This window comes from Heptranchias perlo, chromosome 25 (genome assembly GCF_035084215.1).
Source record: "Heptranchias perlo isolate sHepPer1 chromosome 25, sHepPer1.hap1, whole genome shotgun sequence".
Lineage (NCBI taxonomy): Eukaryota > Metazoa > Chordata > Chondrichthyes > Hexanchiformes > Hexanchidae > Heptranchias > Heptranchias perlo.
Genome location: NC_090349.1, coordinates 40,687,280 through 40,708,054, shown reverse-complemented (window position 1 = coordinate 40,708,054; position 20,775 = coordinate 40,687,280). Strand labels below are relative to the sequence as shown.

Here is a 20,775-nt window from a genome sequence, read left to right as displayed (position 1 = left end):
AAGTAGGACCAGCTGTGTTAAGGTGGCTGGGATGATGTGAAAACAATAACCAAAATGCCTTTTGGAGTTGCTGAGTAGGTTTCCTTCAATTGGAACAAAAGCTTTTTTTGACATGGTCTTTTGGAGATGTGTTTTTAAATTTTGCAACTATTCTGTGCTGATTGACATCCTTGTATACAATTATATTCTCTCCCATCACACTGCTATCTGATGCAGTTCTGTGAACTTGCTTAAAATACTAAATTATCCTTTTCCACCCTCTCCTCCCTAGTAAAAGTCAGTGACCTAAACTCTGTTCTGAAAGTTCTTCAGTTAAGTAAAGATTTTATTGAGTACTTTGCTCAATTGTCATGTGGGTTTTTAATGGAAATGGTGAACATTGTAATCTACATTTCTGACCTTCTAGATAACTGGGAAGACCTAGTGAAATTTCTGCAAATGGCTAGAAAGAAAGCCAAGGAGTCCTATGTAGAGACTGAGTTGATATTTGCTCTGGCAAAGACTAACCGTCTGTCAGAATTGGAGGAGTTTGTTAATGGACCTAACAATGCCCACATTCAGCAAGTAAGTAATACCAAGAGCTCATTATCATAAGCTTGTCAAATTATCTTAATTAAAACTTGCCATGCTATTGTCTTAATTGAAGCATGAGACTTCAAAAATTGCTACACTTAATTTAATGCAGAGCTAAGATAGATTAACTATTGCTGGAATTCTTTAACAAGACTAGTGTGCTGAACCATAAATAGTTAGCAACTTAATTCAGTCTTAGCTTTATTTGCATTCAAAACCTTTCTAAATTTTAAAAAGTGGTCTAAATGCTTATCATTTTAAAATGCTTGACCTGTAAAAAGGGTGATCCCATTCACGTGAGTCCTGGGCTTAAAGCTGAAAATGCAATAAAATAACTTGAATCTGTACAAGAGAATTTCAATATGCTGTTCATTAAATGGAGAAAACATTGGAAAGATGAAATTAACTTCCCAGAGCCTACTATCTCAATCCTGTGGACTCCAAACAAACATCATCTTGTGGGAGGTGTATCAGATGGAGCCATTGTTAATGGTCAGACCAGTTTAATTTCCAGATAATCTGTTGTGCTTCACTAGTTACTCTGCTGCAGTGTTTGGGTTATCTGTAGATATTGCTTATAAAGGTAGCCTTTTATAAAGAGCCATTAGACAAGGAATTGACTTCCATGATAGATGGGAGTTGTGAATTAGTTTTAGGTGCTAGAAATTTCTAACCTCTAATCAATATATTGAATGAAGGTTAATTTATAACATTTCTGAAATAGGTTGGTGATCGCTGCTATGACGATGGCATGTATGATGCAGCAAAGTTACTTTACAACAACGTGTCCAACTTTGCCCGCTTGGCTTCCACTCTGGTACATCTAGGAGAGTATCAAGCTGCTGTGGACAGTGCCCGCAAAGCTAACAGCACCAGGACTTGGAAAGAGGTATGAGCCACACAACTATCATCCAGGGTAAATGTTTATTGCCACCGAAGCTGTTGCTCTGTCACAAGCTGTAACCAGCTGTCTAAAATTAGTTGTCTTGCTGAAGATGAGCCTGTATTAAACCACCTGTTTCAACTAACTGAAATCACTCAAGACTATAGGTGGACATGGCTGTGAACAATTTTTGAAGTTTATACTAAATAGCCACTGGAATTTCACCTAAACTTCCCCCTTGATGTGTAAATCTAATTAGCAGCTAACCCTGGACAGTGTCCAGATTTCAACATGACAGTTTGATTTGAATAATCTTGTTTGACTTTATTCTCCCCTCTTCAGGTTTGTTTTGCCTGTGTTGATGGCCAAGAGTTCCGTCTGGCCCAGATATGTGGGCTACACATCGTCATCCATGCAGATGAGCTTGAGGAGCTGATCAGTTACTACCAGGTAACTCCAGTTCTATAATGTGGTCTGTAGTTTTCCCCCTCAGCAGTAGGTGTGTGGTCTACTAAACAGTCAAGAACTTCATAACATAAATATTTGAATTCAATTTTTTTTGGGATGGAAGAAAGTCTCTAGTGCTGCTGAATGTGGCTAGGATAGAAATTTTGCTTCAACACTGTTCATTTGTAACCAGTGCTGTAAGGTATTTCTACCCCTTTCCCAATGATCAACATGACTCCAATATGGTACAATGGTGTTTTATTAAGCCTTACACAAGGATCTGTACTTTACACACTTAAGTAGTTATCAGTACAGAGCAAGAGTCACATCACCCGTTCTATGTTGGGTCGAAATCATGCCCACTTCACACAGGAGTCTTGACAGTTCACCCCATCTGGGGTCTCCTCTGTCCCTTTGTCGTAGGCCCCTAGCCTTATCCCACCTGGGGTTTCCTGTTCGTAGGCCCCTGGCCTGTTCAGATCCAGATCCTCCAAGGCTGTCTGGTTTTGTTCCAGGGTCAGCCCTTACTCCTGTCCTGGTTCTCTACAGCCTAAGTCTTGTAATGGGTCTCTTTATGCCACCTGAGGGGGTGCACGGGCTAGTACTGACACAGGTGTTTACCTAATCTGACTTTCCGAAGGATGAGGTGATCATTAAGATGTCGTGTATCTTCCTAACAAAGGGAGAAGAGCCAGCCTACTCCTTATCTCTACCTTTTGTGGGCAGAAGATGATTGCGTGGCCCTCAAGATGCTATACCTGTTGACCAATCAGCCTTCAATGCTAAAAAGGGCTGTTTCCCTACCTTTTAGCTTCTTTCAAGGCTGAGGTCAGCAATTTTGGGCCTGTTATCTCATTTTATGTCTGTTCTCAGGCCCCATTGTCATGTTTAAGGTTGACTTGACTGGTCAGCTGTCTCATCTGATGGCTACGACTGAATAACTTGGTGTGCTTATAGTTCTGCCATGAAAGCAATATTTGAGGACAAAATGCTTTTTCTTTGTTGCACTCATGTCTTTGTAAAGCTTGACAGATTCTAGGTTATTTGGTGCTAGACACCTTTAGTTACTGTATACAGTTTAATACAAAAAGGTGAACACAAAGACAGTAAGTTACATATCAAATACATGTGGTACAATGAGCCAAGGTATAGGTGAGATTACCTGTTTAATCAAACATACCTGACTTAATAAAAGGGTGACTACACAAAATGCACATCATAGGTTTGACATGTGGCCGTGTAGTCTGTGCCAAAACTGGGAAATGTAGGCTTGGTTAGTGCTGCAGATAATATAGCTGCTTTCAGTATTAACATACAAAGCCATGGGGTAAGCTGAAGCACAGTACAGATTGTAACTTTAAAAAAAAAAATTCAAATAGGATTTAAATTAACTTCTGGCTACCTCAATACTTAAACTAAGATCACCTCTTGGAATCGGCTCCAGGCTTCCAAAGCCACTAATATTTTAATGAACATAACACTGTTGTAGAAACACTAGCAGGGAAGTTATATTGTAGCACTGGCGGCTGAATTGGGTGGGAAACAAAATGGTGAGTGGACTAGAGTGACTTGTGCCAGTGCTCCTAGTAGGAGACTTGCAGCTAGTATGACAGCAAACGTTGTGGATTTTACCATTATATAGACATAAAAGGTGTCACTGACTTATCTGGACAGGAAATGCCTGCTGTACCCATAAATGTATTGCTGGGTCTGTAGAACTTTCTGTACTGACCAAGTGCAATGAATCCTCCTGCCCAATGAAGAGAATACAGACTTGCATTTGTAGTAATGAATAACAAGCCACAGCTGGATTAGCAACTTAGTTACACTGGTTAAATGCCAGTTTAGTTGCTTAAGCATAAAGAAAGCACCAATAGTACTTGCCTGCCAATTGGTCTTCCTGCATCAAGGATATTTACTCCTGCTATTTACTTTTGCAATGTTCAAACAATTACAATAGAAGCAATTATTCCGAAAGGAAGATTTGGCTGCTAGTAACTTGTATGTGCACAAAAAATCTGGTGTAGTTTAAGTGCCATTTCAGCCAAATATCAGGTTTTGTGATGACATCCTATTGATCTTCAGAAACATTTTTGATCATGTCATGAATAGAAAGTGGGTCCTAACAGGAAAGAATGATGGCTGCAGCACTGGTGTCTTTCCCATTGAGTCATTTGAGATTTCTAGTTATACTTCATACATTTTGTAAATATTTGCTTCCTGATATAAAGTGCTATTGCATAACCCTTGTATTAACAACTTTATTTTATACTAGGATCGGGGATATTTTGAGGAACTAATCTCCCTCTTGGAAGCGGCGTTGGGTTTGGAACGGGCTCATATGGGGATGTTTACAGAGCTGGCAATCCTGTACTCCAAATTTAAGCCTCAGAAGATGCGAGAACATTTGGAACTCTTCTGGTCCAGAGTTAATATTCCAAAGGTATTTGCACAGTTGCTTACACTTTAAATACAATCCATTTTTATAATGAACTAGTGCTGTTATTTCATCCAGACTTGAACAGCCACACATACACTTGTGGCACTGTTATCACAAGATCAGCAATTAAATGCATTTTTGCAAAACCATTCCAAGTGGCTTGCAATGGCACACTGCAGTGTTCTGTCCTATCTTGAAGACTTTGAGCTGCTTGTATCTTTCTGGTGGAATGGACTTGGCAACATGGATTTCCTCATTTTGGTATTCTGACACTTATCAAGCTAATCTTGAAGTTTTTTTTAAACACAGCTGGAAGTGTATTCAGGATAGCTTGATGTGCACTTCAAAACTGCCACTTAACACCAAATGAGCACTAGTTCATTTACTGCAAATTGTAAATCATTTTAAACAGTGGCTCTGTATGTTTTGCCTGTAGAACGAGCAAGATCTAAAGCAATCCAGGCCAAATGTATTGAATTTGCTTTAAATAAATCTAGAATTTCCTTTTGAAAATGTGTAATTGGAATATATTCTGTTATCCTAGATGAATTGCTCCCATTTAAACTGAACTGGTACTTTTTTGATCATTCTGCCTCGCTTTCTAGGTCCTTCGTGCTGCAGAACAGGCCCATCTTTGGGCTGAGCTGGTCTTTCTGTATGATAAATATGAAGAGTATGACAATGCAGTAATTACCATGATGAGTCACCCAACAGATGCTTGGAAGGAGGGACAATACAAAGACATTATTGCAAAGGTACCATTTATAAGCAACATTCGGAAGTGCAGTATGCTGTCACACCTAGTGTGATGTGTTCTTTTACAGAACCACTTCTGACTGGGTAGTCACTTTTTTTGTGTATATATCACTGTTCCTTCATCACTGGGTCAAAATCCTGGAACTCCCTACCTAATGTTAGCATTTTCACTTCATGGGCAGATTTTTTTGTAACAATTGTTTTCCTCTGTCCAACAAAAGTATTTGGCAGGTGACTTGAACAAGATGGTAATTCTCCAATTTTACTTGCAGGTTGCCAATGTAGAATTATATTACAAGGCCCTGCAGTTCTATTTAGACTTCAAACCACTGTTGATCAACGATCTCTTAATGGTGTTGTCACCACGTCTAGACCATACCAGGGCTGTCACCTTTTTCAGTAAGGTGAGCAATGATTTCTAATGAAATGCATATCAAAACCAATTAGTGACTCTTTTACCCTGTGGTACTGTAGTTGCATTTCTTAAGGCTAACTTTAGTGAATGGGTTAATGCCACAGTGACTTGATCTATTTTGCTGTTGAGGAAATGTTTTCTTGATGTATATTCTCTGATTTGCAGGTAGACCAGTTGCAGCTAATTAAGCCATACTTGCGCTCTGTTCAGAATCACAATAACAAATCTGTGAATGAAGCTCTGAACAACCTGCTTACTGAAGAGGAGGATTATCAGGTATAGTGCAATGCTGGTTGTATAAATCAAACTATTTTTAAACATTTTGGAAAACTGTTTTGTGCACATGCTTTTTAGTTTAACAGGGCAACTAACTGCTTATGAATTCTCAAGCTTAATCCAAGTTCTTCTCCTTTTAAAGGTGAGAATTTGGGTGAATTAGAGAGCTACTTTTTCCATATCTTAGCTAGGTGGTATTGTCCTGGGTACCTGACCTGCCCATCCTACTCAGAATATCCTGTTGTGGGATCTGAGTAAAGAAAGTGGTGTTTAACCATGATCCTTTTGGAATTGCAGTAGAAGTGACTGACCTGATCGAGGGTATTATTTCCATTGCAATATTAAATGTATGGCTCATCACTCGTGAGCTTCCTGCTGTCTATGGGTTGGCACAATTTGGTTTTAAGTGGCCACCTATATATTCACTTTACTGGGAATAAGAGCATTCCAGTAAACTGGGAAGGTTTGTATCCAATGTTATCTCAGCTGACTTGAGAATTGGCTCATTGTTCATTGTTGTCAGGCTTCTAAATGAGGCCATTGTTGTACCACTAGAGATATTGGCTACCCCATTGGAGAAGTATGTTCAGCCCTTAAAATCCCTGTGGATAAAAATGCTCTTTGCCCTTCAGTGGGAAATGCTGTATCTCCTTGCATGGATCCAAAGCCCCAAGTTATTTTTTTTCTAATGAGCTTTTTGCCTATCAACCCTAAAATATATTCCTAGCTAATCTTGAGCTTGGTAAGTGTAAACACATGCATTTTTTTTGTGCTTTAACTTTAATTTGCAGCTTTTAGGTTTAGTACTTTGGATACATGGCAGATGAAATTTAATGCTGAGAAGTGATTCATTTTTGGTAGGAAGAAGGAGAAGCAATATAAACTAAAAGGTACAATTTTAAAGGGGGTATAGGAACAGAGACCTCCAGGTGTATGTACACAAGTCTTTGAAGGTGGCAGGACAAGTTGAGAAAGATATTAAAAAGGCATATGGGATCCTTGCCTTCATAATGAAGGCATAGAGTACAAAAGCAAGGAAGTTGAACTAAACCTTCACAAAACACTGGTTAGGTCCCAGCTGAAGTATTGTGGCCAAATTCTGGGCACCGCACTTTAGGAAGGATGTCAAGGCCTTTGAGACCATGCAGAAGAGATTTACTAGAATGGTACCAGGGATGAGGCACTTCAGTTATGTGGAGAGACTAGAGAAACTGGGGTTCTCCTTGGAGCAGAGATGGCTATGGGGAGATTCAAAATCATGAAGGGTTTTGATAGAGTAAATAAGAAACAACTGTTTCCAGTGGCAAAAGGGTCTGTAACCAGAGGACACAAATTTAAGGTAATTGGCAAAAAAAGGGTTTTTTAACAGTGATTTTTCATCTGGCGTGCATTGCCTGACAGGGTGGTGGAAGCAGGTGCAATAATTTTTCAAAGGGGACTTGGATAAATACTTTAGTGGGGGGGGAATTACAGGGCTTTAGGGGAAGAGCAGGGGTGTGGGACTAGATAACCTTTTTCAAAGAGCCAGCACAGGCATCAAGGGCCAAATGGCCTCCCGTGTTGATCATTCTATGATTCTGTAAAGTTCAGTCAGTGACTTGTTTAAAAATATGGTATGACCATCTTAGATGTTTTTATTTCACTTTTACAGGGCTTGCGTACATCTATTGATGCATATGATAACTTTGACAACATTAGCCTCGCTCAGCGCCTTGAAAAGCATGAATTAATTGAATTTAGGCGCATTGCTGCTTATCTCTACAAAGGTAACAATCGCTGGAAACAAAGTGTGGAACTCTGTAAAAAAGACCGTTTGTACAAGGTAAGCATGTCTGAATACTTCACACCTAGTTCTACAGAAACTGGAACAATTGAGTGGCTGAAAAATTTGATTCTGAATTCTTTTTATCTTGACACGCAATCAAGGTTAAGATTTAAGTAATTGACTTACATTTTGCAGGATGCAATGCAATATGCAGCAGAATCCAAGGATACTGAGCTCTCTGAGAAACTGTTGCAGTGGTTCCTGGAAGAGGGCAAGCAAGAATGTTTTGCATCCTGCCTATTCACATGCTATGATTTATTACGGCCAGATGTGGTTCTCGAGCTATCGTGGCGGCATAACATCATGGACTTTGCAATGCCGTACTTTATTCAAGTTATGAGAGAATATCTGAGCAAAGTAAGTGAACTTTTTTTTTTTTTAAATCATTCCAGTAATAGTTTGAGGAGCCTTTTATATCTGTTTTCAATTGGCACATGTAGCTTGGGGTGGCAACAGGAATAGAATTAACATTTTAAAAACAAAGCTTATTGTGATTGCATCCGATGCAAACCAGATATTGAACCTTTTTGGAAAGTTTGCAAGAAGGATTTAGCATTCAAATTGTGCTAACTTTCTAGTTTTGACAATTAGTTCTAGAGAGTTGGCCTAGAATGATGGAACACTGTCCCTTTTTTATCCAGGCTCTCAACTGTTATGCTTAATACAGGTAAAGGTTCTGAATGGATATTCTTGTACAACTCATCGAGTTGGTGTGCATAGCATTGGTAACAGGCATAATGTGCACTTAATATTTGTGTTCAGTTTAGCACTCTGCTAGTCCTGACTCATGTGCAGCCAGTGCAACATCTTGCATTTATATAGTGCCTTTAACATATTAAAATATACTAAGGTGCTTCATAGGAGCATTTATCAAACCAAATTTGACAGCCAACTAATAGGATGTGACCGTTTGGTTAAAGTATGTTTACGGCATATTTTCAGAGGTAGGTTTAAGGAGCGTCTTAAAGCTGGAGAGGCTTAGGGAGGGAATTAGAGATTAGGGTCTAGAACTGAAGGCACAGCTGCCAATGGTGGAGTGATTTTAAAATCTGATTCACAGGAGGCCTGAAATGGAGGAGCGCAGAGATCTGAGGGCTGGAGGAGGTTAGAGATTGGGGAAGACGAGGCAACTGCATAAGCTTTCCAGATTACCAGTTTGAGACTGCTTAAAAGCAGGCCTACCTGGCCACTGACTATGCTAGACCTGCACATTGGGAGTCAGTGGAACTAAGCAGCTTCAGTGACTTGAATTGGAAGCTGGATACAGTATTGGAGAGTGCATTAGCCAACTGACAGTAAAAGATTTTACCCCTCCCAAATTGAACACAAGTGAAAGCTTTGCTCTAGCATGGATTTTTTTTTTAGCTATTGGATGTAATTCAAACATAACTGGAAGGTTGCCCCTTGTGTTCTAGGTGTAGCAATTTTTCAACCTGTGTAAAAGAACAAGTTTACAATTTTACTTCAGTGCACAGATGACATTCTCTCTATTTTCTAAAGGCCAGACTTTAGCTACAGCTATTGAAATTGGCTGAATGTAGGTAGTAGACTGGGATGGACACTATAGCAGGTTTGGCAAATTGTTAAATGTACATGAAACATTGTCTTGGATTTGCTGTTGGCAAGTGCTTGAGCAGACATTTGATTTAGTTTCTTTTTTCCTACTGAACTTGCAGTTGTTTGTCTATTCTATGGACTCTACACTTTGCATATCAATGTTTCAAATTTTAGAAAGCACAAGTTCCATTTTGGTGAGCACTCGGATCAGGATTGCAATTGCATGAAAGTTTGGGATGGTGTCTTAAATGTGTACAAAATGGCTTAACGTGTAGAAATGTAAGCTTAATTCCATAGTTCATGACATTCAACAGGTGACTGTTTCCTGTGGCAGTATTAGCCAGTTGTAGACTTGAAGAGTGATGAAGGTGCTTGAGTTTTTTTCTTTCAAACTGGTGCAAGAAATTGAAGCCTACCCTGGTTTAAATAGTGCAATCTTTCTGCATGGATCACAACTTTGCTTCTTGATTTTTTTTCCTGTGATTGAATCTGTGCTTTTACTCTAGGTCTCAAGTTTCACCTCTGAATTTTCTTGCAGGTTGATGAATTAATGGAAAAGGTGACCATCTGCTTTTTCTCTAACATAGTTGGACTCCCTCTCTAGTAAACATTTGTAGCTGCTAAGGGTTTTTTGGCTTGGTGCAGAGGGAGATGCTTAACCTGACCATAATTTTGAGTGCCTGTAATTGTAGTGTAGCTGTTGGCTAATCCATAGACATAATTGGCATCTCAATTTCTGGCAGTTTTGCAAAACTCCAATTAACTGCTTGCTGTCTTTGCTAACTGCAAAATTTAGTTTGGCTTAACAATATCGTACTTTCTATCTCGAGGCTCTTGATTGCAAAACATGTTGTTTTCACCTCATTGTCATTCTCCTGATTTTTACAGATGTTTTTGCATCTGGTGTGCCTTAGTTAAAACCCTACTGGATGTTTTCACTGCTTGCCAACAAGGTGTTCACTTTCTTTTGAACCTTACCATGCTCATGTTCAGTCAAGTCATTCTATGGGAATGAGTTGAGGTGACAAACTAAACACTTGCCTTTTAATGTGCTGTCTGATGAAATGCACTTTTTTTTGTCTTCCCATCGGAATGGGAGATGTGACATTTTTAAGCTTAGTCCACAATTTCCAATTGCATATTTTGGAGGTTCTTAGTCATTTGATGCCATCAACTGTTCAGCGTAGCTCAAATATCCCTGCAGTGCTTCATTACAGTCTTTCTTTAATCAGGGGGAAACACACATTTTGAGTGGCTGTTTTAGTATCAGCTATTTGCAGAATTTAATATTTTAAACATAGATACAGCCTAGATTTTTTTTCCAACTCAGTTGATTTCAAGTCAACTGCTGAACAGTTGATTAAAGCCAAAGCAATATAGTAAAAGCTGGCTGGCATTTGGTACAATAGACTGCTGATATGTGCAAAGAAATGGACATTATTTACTGGCTCCACTAAAGTTACTGATCCTAGTGTAGTCTACATACAGAAACACTTGCAGATAACTTGCTGCATTGTTATTGCATCTGATGTATGTGCTCTCAACACTACACAAACCTGGCCCAATCAAATGAGAAGATCTGGGTTGTTTATAATGGACTGTAAATTCTATCGGAGCATCTGCTGATCATTGTCCTTTCACCTTGCCCCTTCCTCCTTTTCCACCATGTTTGCTACAGCAAATATACTTTTTTTTTCCTGTTATGGATGTTTCCTGCTAGGGATACTGGCTGTCGTCTATTTCTGGAAACTGACCCTTGTTCCATTTTTTAAAAAAAAATTTGAAATGGTTCTGTTAACTCTGAAGTTTAGGGTAAATGTACTGTTTATGGTGCTATATTTTACAAAGGTCCCATGTTTCAGTCCACTGGCTGATTTTGATTGATCTTGACAACAGTAGAGGCTAAATCATTCTCTCCTGAGAGTAGCAGAGGGTCAGAAACAGCTATTGTTCTTGTTTCAGATACCTCCCCAGTGATGCCCACTAGAGGGATATGGGTACAGGTGTAGGTTTTAAAATTTTTGCTTTCTAGACTTACGTACTGTCCCCACTTGGGTGAGGTAATAAGGGCTGCTGTTTGTGTGTAGAACTGTATCCTGTCACAAATTGCATCCCAGAACACAGAAAATCAGAAGAACAACTAGGTATTACAATATTCTGCAAAAATTACTTCTCCATAGTCTCTTGCAATCTTGTGTTAATGTACTTTAACATTTGAGTTCTTGCATTAAGATTAAAATACATGATTACTTTTTAAGCACTTAATGCTATACTGCCTCTAGTGTCTTGTCACTTGTACAGTCTATCCATGGTAGATGAATTGAACCTAAATGTATTGTGTAGATTTAACCAAGCAACCCATTTACTGTAGACAAAGTTCGATGTGAGTAATATAGTGCCTTTTTGTGGCTCTTGATGTAGATACTCAAACCTAGGTAAGCATCCTGGCTGTGAACTGTACTTCTAGATGTTTCTTTGCAGTGCAACAAATTATTGGATTATGACTGTTTGCAGTGAGCGGCTTATTATTGCCTTACTTTCAGATGAACTTGTAATGTCTTTAATATTTTTTTAAATCTTCAAATCGATAGGTGGATAAACTTGATGCTTCAGAGAACCTAAGAAAAGTTGAAGATCAAGTGACTGAACCAGCTCCACTAGTATTTGGTAGGTTTGCTTTGTTTAGCTGCAATATATAAGGTAGCCTAGTGGTTCTGGTTCATATCCCACCATGATGAGCTATGAAATTGAATCAGTAAGTCTGGTAACTTAATGGGCAAGGTATGAAATTGGCTAGATAATTGTTTAAAAAAAAATAACCCAACTGGTTCACTAGTCTGACCCACATGTGACTCCTCCAGGCCCATTGTAGTTAACTCTTAATGTGCTCTTCACACCCTAGCAAGTTGCACAGTTGTTAACATCCACTACAAAACAGATGCATCTACATTGAATTAGGACAAGACTTGGGAGGTCCAAACCCAGTTGAGTCCTCGTTACCAACATCTGGGGATTGATGCCCAAGTTCAACGGCCCCATACTGAGTTGTAACAGCTGACATCCCAGATTCTCCATCCATGGATATGTCCTGTCTCATCAATGGGATAGATTTACCAGAGGTTTGGGGCACAATGATGAGCAGTCAGGTGAGAATGGCCCTGGCACTCTTAAAACATTGACTCTGGACCTGTGAAGTCTCATGGCTTCAAGTCAAACCAGGGCAAGTAATCAGCAGGAAGTTTACTGTACATGTTAGCTCCTTACTGCCCTCTCGACTGACAAATTGATGGTACTCCCATGTTGAACACCACTGGAAGAAGCACTAAGGAAATCAGTGGTGCAGAATGTATTCTAGGTGAAGGGCCTCAGTATGCATCACTGAGTTATGGTAGTATCACTGCTGACTGAGCTGGCAGGCCCACTCTGGCAGTTATATCCTTCAGGACTTATCAGGTAGAAAGAATCTGTATCTGGGAGTAACCCACCTGTCACATTGTAATCCCTACCAATGCTGTAGTGGACATACAATCAGTCTTGCCTCCACAATAAGGACACTCATGTAGAATGATTACTACTGTACTATGTGGGGCAAACTCAGCACAGATCTAACACCCAAACTGGAGGTTCATAAGGTACTGTGGGCAATCAGCACAATTGCATACCACCATAATCTACCTTATCACCTGGTGCACCTCCTAACTCTTCCATTGCTATTAACCTGAAAACCAACCCTGGCTCAAGTGTAATGTAGGTATGCTAGGAGCAGCACCAAGCATACCTTCATCATTCAGAGCTACAATACAGGTTTATCTACATGTCAAACACCAAAAGCAGTAGCTGATAGTGCTATCACCAACTGATCAGAACAAAGTGATAGTATTGAACAAGTGCCCTGTGTACAGTACCTGCTGGAACTCTGATTCTACTGCCCAGGAAGGAGAGTTCTTCACATCTCTGGTTACATAGAAAGATCCACTTGCTGCTGTTAAATTTAAAACTTGAACATGCAAGTGATCTTATGGCTTTATCTGCAATAAATTTATGTATGTGCCCCTAGGCACCTTGATGGTCCCATCTTTTCATTATCTTTCAATAATGTTCATCCCATTCCTCTTGGTCCCAAAATGTAATGCCTTGTATTGGTAAATTGCATCTGCCCATTCTGCCACTCTATGCCTTCTGAGGACTTACAGTTCTCCTTGGTATTTTACAATTGATATCTTGCTCCCCTGTGCCCAGGTACAGATCTGGTGCCCAGCTCCTATATCTCTTGTACCCTATACCTAAACTTGTGTAATGACCATTCTCATACCTTCTACAAATGCATATACACTAAATCTGTTCTATTCATCTACACAATCGAGCATTTCTTTTGAAAGGGTATTTTTAATTTGTCAAACTCGTCAGACATGACTTGCATTTAAATCCATGCTGGCTTTAATTATATTGTCTCAATGCACCCTAATTTGATCTCAAGTTATGGGTTGGTTTCTCAAGTTCAACTAACTAACTGGTCTGTAGTTTACCCAGTTTATTCTCTCCCTAAACAGTTGCATATGTTCTAACAGTAGAACATGTTGAACATCCTGCTGGAATTTAGTCTACATGCATACATTCCTGCAGCATCATGCTGTCATTCTTATTTTGGGCTATAAAATACTGAAAACTTCTGCCTTTATAGAATGAAAAGCATAACACTTGCCCATAACTGAAACCTGTGCAGTTTTGATATTTCCCCTTTCTGACTGCCCTGGATGGGTGATCTGCACTAACAAATCTTTGAGCTGCAGACTTTGCAAACTGCCAAATTCAGTTCTGATCTTAATTGGTCTAAAGCAGAGTAGGGACATCAAAGTTGGTTTGTTTTTGGGCAGAGGGGGGGGGTGGGGAGGTGGAATAAGGCTTTCAGTAATTGTTGTCCAATGATCTTTACTGGAAACTGTATATTATGGATGAAGCTGTGTTTATTGCGACTCCTGGGTCTATGTGAGCCCTCAAATGGGGTGGAAGAAATAAACATTTGAGAACTGCTTGTTTTTGAGCATTATACATCTGGTAGCTCGAGGCACTAATGAATCGTCATCTTTATAAACCAGATTTGCTTGGGGATTTTCATTTATCGGTTACGTACTGAAGTCTCGGACAGAAGTCAGTTGCGTCAGAATTTAAATTTGTTCTGTTAAACCACTGGCAGATGACAATTGCAGACCTATATATGATGTGACTATGTCCTGAAATTTGATAACCAAGTTTTTGTGTTCTCATTTTATAGGTCAGCAGTTGATGTTGACGGCAGGCCCTACGGCAGTCCCCCCCCAGCCTGGCTATGCCTATGGTTATCCAGCTGGCTACACTCAGCCTGCTTATGGCTTCAACATGTAGATGTCATCAGTTGTCAGCTTCACCATTGCTACCCAAAATCTTCATGAAAACATATGACTTCCATAGAGCACAGATTTATGGCTGAACACTTCCTCTGCAGCATGAAGATTTATAAAGGACTCCTGTTACTGTTATTTATTACATATTTCAACTTTAAAGTGTAGCTTTTTTTAATTGTATTTAGAAAATACAACCTGTTGAGAGGCACTGATTAGAAATGAGATTAAGGCAAGTATTAACTAGTTTACTGAATCTAGTAATGACTATTTCCAGTAGATCAGCTACCTTTTTTATAAAGCTGGTGGCTTAGTGCAATGTGAACTGTCTTCACCCATGTACAGCTTGCCCTCGTGATGAGGAATAATGGTACAGAAGGTAGCGTTTAAATATTCCCATGGCGTTTAAGCTTAAAGAGGCGTTACTTTGTTGCTGGTATCTGCATGTGTTGCCAAATATTTATTGTGATGCTGAAGGTGAGGTTATAAAGTGAGTGCAAACTTTGCATTCTTGGTATGGTACTGGATTCATGTTTGGTCTCCTCGCACAAAAGGGTTCTGGTTCTATGGATGGAGCACTCAGTTCTGCATCAGTTGGAGCCTCCATGCCAAAAAGATGTGTGCCACTGTTAAATTTAATAACATTTTGTGCCTAATGTGAAATTTATGGTAAGGAGCCTTGTTGCTAATCATGAATATTAGGTTCCATAGAAGGTAAACCCAAGGGTTAAGTCAGCAATGTTTGGTTGAAGTCTCTAATTTTTGGGGGGGGAATCTTTAGCGAGGCACATCTCTGGCAAATAGTCTTTATTGAACAGCAGTTAGTTGGGGACCATGTGATAAATGAGAAGAACAAGAATCTGATTCAGCCTGGTATAAAATGCTGGTTATAGTGGTGACTTATGCATTTAAAATGGGGGAAATTGTGCTGTTTGTTAAAGCTTCAACATCAAAGGTATTGTGAATATTTACTTTGTGCATCTGTACAAACTTATTGGTTAGCAAGTTAAGAAATGGATGTGCATTTGACTTCCCCTCCTGCTGCCCTCATGTCATGCCATCAGAGGGATAAATAAAGTTTACACATATAATTCTCATTACTCTGCTGTGTGTTCACTAATTCATTGCCTCATGTATTTACTTAATGTGCAAAAATATTAACTTGCAATTATGTAGTGCCTTTAACATGGGAAATGTGGAGTTAATTATCGCTAACTATGTATGGGTTCGTTAGAGACGCTTTAACCCTAATACATGTTGATGTATTTGGTAGATAATGGGATGTTCTACCTTGGTTTTAATTAGATTCCAAAAAATCCATTAAAATATTGCTGTTAAAACCAGACAAATTATGGCCATACATTTTAGTCAACTAAGACTTGCCTTTTATAGTAAGGTAATTTTTAATAACCTTCATGTGCATAACTAATGTAAGCTGAAAACTAACTTTATTGTAGAGAACATGAAGTAGTTGAAATGCCAGAAAGCGCACATGTTGGGAATTGCAACCTGTTTAGGAATAGAGCAGAAGTTGCATCTACTGCACACTAGCAAGGCAGTGTGACTGCAGTGGTCCAGGAAGGGGAAAGTGTCCAAGAAATCCTCTGATTCAGCTGAAGTACATGATCTTGACTGGGACAACTTCTGGATCCATTAGGTATTCTGATTTGTCAAATCTTTACATCTATGATAATTGGGAGGGGGAAAGTGTATAAACTCCATCAGTCCCCACTAACTATGTAGTAGCTGAACTGAAGCTGACTTCAGTGATTTCAAGGCTGTAGTTCTAATTGTGTCCTGGGAGATTCACAAGTAGCTTTTTGATTTCTTGATAGTGGTTGTCCAGCTGCTAGCTGTTGGTACGCTGCCATTTATGTATCGGTGCCCTTGATAAACTTGGCACTAAGCTTGACAGTGGTTGAATACCAGGAATTGTGTCACACAACTAGTACCAGCATGTCCCTCATTTATATACTGTTGTAGAAACATTGGTTCGCTGTAAGCCTTTGCAAGGGCAAGACGGTTGATTCAAGAAATTAAAGATTGAGCCAAATTAATCTGTTTTAAGACAAATCTGCTTACTCTGCCCAAAGGTGATCTCTGCTGGGGTTTGGTTCTAGAGACACCCTACTAGACACTACCTCCTAAATGACCTGCTTCTAGATGTGGTACCAAATTAGGGGTGGTTTCAATGTCTAGCATGCACTAACTAGTAACTTTTAGCAGTGATGAGCAGGAACCCTAATTTTCCTTTCACCTTTCGAAAAGTTGGCCATGAGACCAACTGTGAGCCCCCACTAACCTGGCTGAAATCAGAACACCCTAGGGATTAAACTTGGAACCTTTGTGGTTTGAGTGCAGTGCCTACTACTGAATTGTTGGTGACCACCATATGTAAACCTTTCTACTTCACTGTGTTGAACTTGATGCTTATTGGGGGCAGAAAACCTGGTTAATTGACTTGATGGAGGAAATGGAAACTGCCTGAGGATGTTACTCTTAACTCCTGAGTGCAGTGCCAAGTTAACTCAGTCTAGTATCTAAAATGAACAGTTTCCTTCGAATTAATTGTATTCTGAATTTTTGGGGTTTTTTGTAACTTGTAGAAATGCCAATTAGCATAAAAACAGGCAGGAAAAGACCATCTGGTCAATCAAACCTGTCCCCACAGTTGTGATGTGTGAAACATCATAAGACTGACTCCTACTCAGGCAGCAATGCAGTCTCCAGGGAGAAGCTAAAAGCCCACAGCCAGTTGGGGGGAAAAATCTGAAATTCTTCCCTTGGGCTGATCAGACTAGTCTAGGAGACCACATTAGCCATGCTTACATTGCTTGGTATTTCATTATCTTTTTATAAGACATGATTTCTGCCCCAGCTTGGAACTGGTCCAGCTCTCTTGCAAAAGTTTGCAGAGTCAGGTGGTACAAGTTGGTTAGGTACCTGGAATGCAATTGTTAATTTGAGCTGCTAAATCTTAAGGTTCATTGCCCAGAGCCCCTTAAACATGCAACTTGTAATGCTGGCAACAGAAAGCATTAGATCTAGTATTCTGCTTGATATGTGGAACATTGGGATTAATGAAAGAATCAAAGACTTGGGCAGTGGAGCATGTGCCCACTAAGCCATCAAGGTCTGAATCTGTTTTTAATTAAAACAGCTTGATGCTGTTACCCTATTACTACTTCCCCAAAAAACAAAAATGCAATAAATACCTGATCAGTTTTGTGGTTATTCAAAGCTAGTTTTTGTAGATAACATTCACACTTGGCCCAAAGCAGAGTTACCAATTTAGAGCTGTTTTATAGAACATTTTTAAAGTTAAGCTTCTAGGTTAAAGCCCTAAATCAATCTAGGATTATCCACTGAAGTGGCATCAACAAATTAAATATGGGTATGCAGTGTTATGATCACCTCTCTCAATCCAAATGCTAGTTAAATTTTCTTTTTAAAGAATGCTAATGAAATGTGTACAATCTTCATTGGGATTATGCAGCAGTGACTTCCTGAGGGTGAAGTGCTGGTGTTTGCAAGAAAACAACCAAAAAACAATTGGTACAAACTGGTCAACCTTTTGGTAAGTGACATTGTAGATTTCTGAACATGTACTGTGACTTGGTTATGACTGCCATGATAGGTGTGCTGGAAATAGTCCAACTACTTTCTAACCACACAGCAACGCAAGCCCTTCTGAAAGCATTTTTAAAAACATTATGTAACACCCATGTTTCTAATTTATAATTGGACCATATTTGCCATCAAGTAACTTGTTAACAATGAGTTGTAGACTAGTGGTTTCCTGTTGCAGCTACTTAGTGTTCCTGTATCATTTACAGAAATGTGATTCCATGGTGCCAAATATAATTTCTCCTGGGGAACCTCATTGCCAACTTCTGAATTTTAGCAGGGTTTTCTTTTAGTCGCTATCATTGCAGAAAACGTTTTGTTTTAGAACTAGTATACAGCAGTGATTACCTAACCACATCGACAGGTAAACTAAGCAGGAAGAACTTGCATTATATAGCACCTTTCACAACCTTGGGACATCCCAAAAGGCTTCACAGCCAATGAAGCACTTTTGAAGCATATTCACTGTTTAAATGTGGCAGCCAATTTGCACATAGCAAGCTCCCAAATGGTGCAGATAATCTGTTGGTGATGGAGGGATAAATATTGGTCAGGGTACAGGAGAACTCCTGCTCCTCTTCAACTAGTGTCATGGGATTTTTAAATCCACCAGAGGGGGCAGACAGGGCCTCTGTTTGACAGTACCTCTGACAGTGCAGCACTCCCTCAGTACTGCACTGGAGTGTCAGCCTGGATTATGTGCTCAAGCCCATAGAAAATAATTTCTTTGCACACTCAGTGATAAACCTGGGTCAGTGCTTGTTGCCGATGTTTCCACTGTTTGGAATTAATCGTTCACTATTAACACCTTGTAAGTTTTTTCCCAAATTATGTCATCCTTAACCACCTCCATTCCAATGAGCCCCAATTTTTCAAACTTATGTTCACTATAACTGCTCATTCGTGCTCTCGCTCTATTTGACAGAGCTTCCAGGTGCGCACTTCCATCAGAAGAGGGAAGCCTTGCAATCATCCCCCTCCCTAACCATGTGTGCTGAGCCCAACTGTAGCATCTCACTGCCATGGCTGAGGGGTGCTCTCTGCTCAGATCTGGAATCTTCCTGCCCAATGAGCCATGAGGACCTGCCGATTCCACTTTGCTTCAGAGCCTTTACAGCACCAGGTGGCAGTATTTTCCACTATTTTCTGCTTGAAGTCTTTACCCTGTTTATACTAGCACCAAAATCAAATCTCATTCAGTTCACCAAGTTGGCCCAAACTACAGGCCATCTCCCAGAATTTATACTGTGATGCCCCTGAACATTAAATCACTGGCAAACCATGTGCTAGTCCACTTCCTTGGCTAAATTCAGTTTCACATACGATCCAGTGAAATTTTCTGGCTATTGGGTCACAGAACATGTGGGGAACAATTTTCCTTCCCTCCATGCCCTGCAAAACCCACCTTAGCTCAAGTTGGGCACTGCCTACCTAAACACCTGAGCTCACCTGTATTTTGTGGGTTCAGGTCATTGCTAAGGCCCTGGTATTCACACCCCCAGAAGGGCCTTGCACCCAAAAGCAGGGGAGGAACATGCTTTGGTGCTGCAGGCCGGAGAGGCCCACTGCTGCACTAATGGCGTATTGGTAGGCGTCCCAAAAATAGCAGCCAGAAAGTTTCAAGCCCCAGCAATCCTCCCTGCGAAAAAATACATGACCTTATTTTGGAGGTTAGGGGGAATTTGCTGGCAGCCCCTTCCCGGATCCTCCAGTCTGAAGGGGCTGGAGGATAGTGAAGACTCGCTTAAAGTGGCTGCTGCTGGGCCTCCACCAAGCTAGAAAGTGAGGCTGGAGATATGTTACCATCATAGTTCTGGTTGAAAGTGCTCTGCTGCCACTTGAACTGGGGTGGAAACCCCCACAGGCACACAAGGGGGCGCAGGCCTGGCGTAATGGGCTTCAGCCTGTTTTTTTCCTCCCTTTTTGATTTATGCCAGGAAATAGAATTATATAGAATGTATAGCACAAACAAACCATTTGGCCCAACTGGTCTTTACCAGTGTTTATGCTCCACACTAACCACCTCCCTCCCTACTTCATCTAGCCCTATCAGCATAATCGTCTATTCTCCCTTGTTTACCTAGCTTCCCATCAAATGCATCTTTGCTATTCACCTCAACTACTCCTTGTGGTAGTGAGTTCCACATTGTAAACAAGTTTTTCCTGAATTCCTTATTGAATTAGTGACTATCCCATATTTATGACCTTTAGTTTTGGACTCCCACAATAGGTGCATCTACAGCAGAAAGCAGAAGGAAATCTGCCCCCTTACAAAAATCAGCACAGATCTCATCTCAAAGCTATATTAAAGGGGAGGCTAATGCATGGTCCACTGATTTTTATTTTTCTCTTCCAATAATCTTCCTCTGCCCCACCCCCCCTCAAAGGCTTTGTCTGCTTGCTCGGTGTCATTGCACAGGCATCAGCACCAGTACTTCACCCAACTTGCTCTTATTCCCTTGATGGTGAGCGGCAGCAGGCTGTTCAATCACATCTGAGCACCACACGACCCTCACTCGACTTCAAGAGTGTTATCAGGCGAAAACTGACACCGACCCAAGGAAGGAGACGTTAGGACAGGTAACCAAATGCTTGGTC

General features: G+C 40.2%; 1 protein-coding gene across 3 annotated transcripts in view; it reads left to right on the top strand.

The window, feature by feature from the left end:
- The window catches only part of LOC137342258 (clathrin heavy chain 1-like), a 64,401-nt gene extending 48,754 nt beyond the window's left edge, over positions 1–15,647 (top strand). The window contains exons 22-33 of one of the 3 annotated variants that reach the window (XM_068006103.1): positions 407–564; positions 1,298–1,462; positions 1,799–1,906; positions 4,179–4,346; positions 4,949–5,098; positions 5,372–5,503; positions 5,680–5,790; positions 7,442–7,612; positions 7,751–7,972; positions 9,711–9,731; positions 11,764–11,839; positions 14,445–15,647. In XM_068006103.1, the coding sequence (XP_067862204.1) occupies positions 407–564; positions 1,298–1,462; positions 1,799–1,906; positions 4,179–4,346; positions 4,949–5,098; positions 5,372–5,503; positions 5,680–5,790; positions 7,442–7,612; positions 7,751–7,972; positions 9,711–9,731; positions 11,764–11,839; positions 14,445–14,554 (1,592 nt within the window). In that variant the 3' untranslated portion in view covers positions 14,555–15,647. Of the gene's footprint in view, positions 1–406; positions 565–1,297; positions 1,463–1,798; positions 1,907–4,178; positions 4,347–4,948; positions 5,099–5,371; positions 5,504–5,679; positions 5,791–7,441; positions 7,613–7,750; positions 7,973–9,678; positions 9,732–11,763; positions 11,842–14,444 lie in introns of those variants that run through there. The other 2 variants (XM_068006104.1, XM_068006105.1) reach the window with 2 other exon arrangements.
- The last annotated feature ends 5,128 nt before the right edge of the window (positions 15,648–20,775 follow it).